Raw genomic sequence first — 3,199 nt, 5'->3', positions numbered from 1 at the left:
TAACTTGTTAGAGCTGGGTTCGGCGTTGACGTCGATGTCTGTCACGCACCGTGAATCGAAGCGGTTGTTGAGATATGGATGGTCAAAGTAAGGCTCGATTGGCCGGTGAATTGATTCACCACCTTAGTGTGCCAAGATATCTCTTTTCTCAAGAAGAAACGCGTTGGTCGAAAGCAAAAGTACTCAAACTTGCCAGATCGAACTCGCGCGATATCACCACAGCGTCGGACAACACTCCGGTACATCGCGCATGCCATTGGCGTCCCTGCGAGCACGCTCAAAGGCTACTACAAACGCGGTCTTATGGTCAAGTATAATTCCCACATTAAACCAAAGCTAACGGATGCAAACAAATTGACCAGGGCAAAGTGGGCCATGGACTTCGTGCGTCCCGACAGCAACTTCCAGTTTGCCGATATGTACGACTTCGTACACGTGGATGAGAAGAGGTTTCATGCAACCAAGATATAGTCGCGAATGTACCTGCTGCCGGGTGAAGACCCTTCCCATCGCTCCGCCCAGAGCAAGCGCTTTATCAAGAAAGTGATGTTCTTATCCGCCGTGGCACGCCCAAAATGGGACGACGACAAGGCCGAGTGGTTCGACGGCAAAATCGGAACCTGGCACTTCACGCAAGTTGTCCCCGCCACCCGATCGTCAGGCAATCGTCCCGCCGGCAAGCTGGAACTCCGCCCAATCAGCGCCTGTGTACAAGAACATGCTGATTGAGCACGTCATCCCTGGTATCAAGGCCAAGTGGCCAGTGAACAGCACCCGTTGTGTCGTCATCCAGCAAGACAACGCACGACCGCATGTGCCATCATGCGACCAGACGGTATTGGAGGCTTGCACGTCCAATGGTTGGTTTATTCGCCTTCAGTGCCAACCGCCGAACTCGCCGGACATGAATGTTCTCGACCTCGGCTTTTTTCGCGCCATCCAGTCACTACAATAAAACTATCACTCGAACACGTACGAAGAAATCGTTGCCGCGACGAACCAAGCGTGGCACGACGTCGACCCATGGTCGTTGGAGCGAAACTTCCTGACGCTGCATTGCTGCTTTCGCGAGGTCATCATGTGCGCCGGAGACAACTCGTACAAGGTGCCACACATGGGGAAAGCGGCACTCAAGAGGTCAGGGCTCCTACCAGAGACCGTCGCATCTGGTTGCGAGGTGTTCGACGCAGGGTGTGCTTTGATGAGCCAGCATGCTCTTGAGAAGGTCATGCACGACCTTGCCGTCGAAACAGCCGCCGAGTTGGAGATGATCGACATCATCTCGGCGTTTCGATCAATGACGAGGACGTCGAAGTAGGAGTGTAGGTTTCAACACAAGAATCAAATGAATGTGAGTTTATGTATGGAATGCCAGTAATTAAATATATTTCTTGTTCTTATTTAATTATAGAGGTGTCATTATGGTTCAGTGCATTTTTTTATTGTATTTCTGGGGGATCTCACATGGCTGCTCTATTTCCGTCCTTCAACAATTTTGATATGGCTGGTCTATTTCCGTTTGGAGGTACTGATTATAGCTAACCAAGTTGGACTAATTCAAGCAACTTTAAAAATTGATATTTTTCTGCATCCATGCATTTCAGGATGATGCCATGTCGGCTTTTTCCGGGGTTCACTGTACCTCCGCGACATTTGGCGTGGTGATTACGGTAAGCTAACGAATGCTTAGGTGATCTTGTCAAAGGAGCACATTGCGTGTGAGGGGTGAAGGGTTAGCATGGGATCCCCATCAAGATAGTGCTACACTATTTTTATTTTTAGATAATCTGGGAAAAACGACAAATTCATCCGACACGATTCTGATTGGACACTATTCACGTATATTTACCCCTTTACGAAACATTCATGAAACAGACTCCTCAAACTCTATATTATGCCATACGGCAGTCTTTCACGAAACCAGCTCACATAGGTCGACTACTTGCACAACTCCATCCAGCTTTGGCTACCGCTGCTACAGCTCGCCCACTGGAAGTTTCGTAAATCCATACTATTCTTTGATATTGTAGATGAGCAACTGGATCAAGATCTGGGGTGCGCAGATCACACTTTCCATCGCAGCCCACAAGACAGTGCGCCACCCGAAGGCACCCGAGACCGCGGTCGTCGACACTTCAAGAGCCCAAAAGCGCCCAGGACTCAGTGAGCTCATAGACATTCCCCATATTTGATCAATTCGACTGACGAGGACGTGGTCGAGTGTGTAGGTGGCAAGGTACTTTGACTCCGCGACACTAGCGAGCGCACGACACCAACAATCGCAAAGGCGTGCTCCCCACCACCATGTACGCCATATATCATTCCTGCGCTATTCATTTGTATCGTAGGAACTCCGAAGGAAGGCGACAATTCCCTCAGGCCGCATGGCCGGCGTCAAAGCGCCCATGCTCGAGACGATGTACTCGTACTTGCATGACAATTGGAAACTCAATGTTCTCTGTGTGTAGTTGATCAAAGTGTTGCACCAAGCCACCCATGGCCACAACCAATGACCAAGGACAAGCTGCAGCATGACGAGATCCTGCGTACACAAGTCCTTACAAGCACACAACGATTCACATTTTTGGCAAAGTCGAGGTATCAATTCATAAAATCAATTCGTTATAGTGCGTTTTCTCGTTTACGCATGCGAACTTCACGAAGCAGATTAGAGTATGTGTTCGTGTATCCAGCGAACGCATGATCGAAGTGTGAATACGACTGATACTTGTTGAATGCTATCGCGATCGTTTGCCGTTCGGAATACTTTTTGCGGTCTGACTTGATCATTGATTTCATGTAGTCTATGAGGGCACATGGGCAGCCATGTTTGTGATCGACGGAGAACCACTGTTCCCACGCATCTTTCGCCGACCGAGCAGTTGGTATGATCTTTGGCACCACAAAGACCTGCATCGAGCGCTGAGCCAATGGAGGCTGTTTGGTGACAATCGCGGACCCGCGATACGGCATACTGGGAGTAGCTGGCGACGTGATGAGGACACTACTCGACCTTTCGCCCTGCATATGAGTCAACACATATTGAGCAATTTGATTTACAACTTCCTCCACGTTGGTTGGTTCCACGTCGACACTGTGCGGCCCTCGGTGGCGCGTCTGCAGTAGATGTCGGGGGTCGATGGCGTCACTGACTCTTTTCGTCACCAAATATTCGCAGCACGTTTTGGTGTCTTCCCAA

The 3,199-nt window shown here is 49.7% G+C and overlaps 2 protein-coding genes across 2 annotated transcripts in view; both read left to right on the top strand.

Moving 5' to 3' along the window:
- Positions 1 to 1,318, top strand: part of H310_14675 (hypothetical protein) — a gene marked incomplete at both ends in the record, with an annotated part of 2,001 nt that extends 683 nt beyond the window's left edge. The window contains 5 exons of the mRNA XM_008882575.1: positions 197 to 311; positions 363 to 429; positions 472 to 599; positions 682 to 860; positions 981 to 1,318. Of these exons, the coding sequence (XP_008880797.1) occupies positions 197 to 311; positions 363 to 429; positions 472 to 599; positions 682 to 860; positions 981 to 1,318 (827 nt within the window). The remainder of the gene's footprint in view (positions 1 to 196; positions 312 to 362; positions 430 to 471; positions 600 to 681; positions 861 to 980) is intronic.
- Positions 1,319 to 2,348: 1,030 nt separating this feature from the next.
- Positions 2,349 to 2,468, top strand: H310_14674 (hypothetical protein; the record flags this gene model as incomplete). Its single annotated transcript, XM_008882574.1, has 1 exon — positions 2,349 to 2,468. A coding segment is annotated over one exon (120 nt), but the record flags the coding sequence as incomplete, so codon positions are not given.
- Positions 2,469 to 3,199: the final 731 nt, after the last annotated feature.

Source organism: Aphanomyces invadans (genome assembly GCF_000520115.1).
Source record: "Aphanomyces invadans strain NJM9701 unplaced genomic scaffold supercont1.80, whole genome shotgun sequence".
Taxonomy (NCBI): domain Eukaryota; phylum Oomycota; class Saprolegniomycetes; order Saprolegniales; family Verrucalvaceae; genus Aphanomyces; species Aphanomyces invadans.
This window is presented reverse-complemented; position numbering and strand designations above follow the sequence as displayed.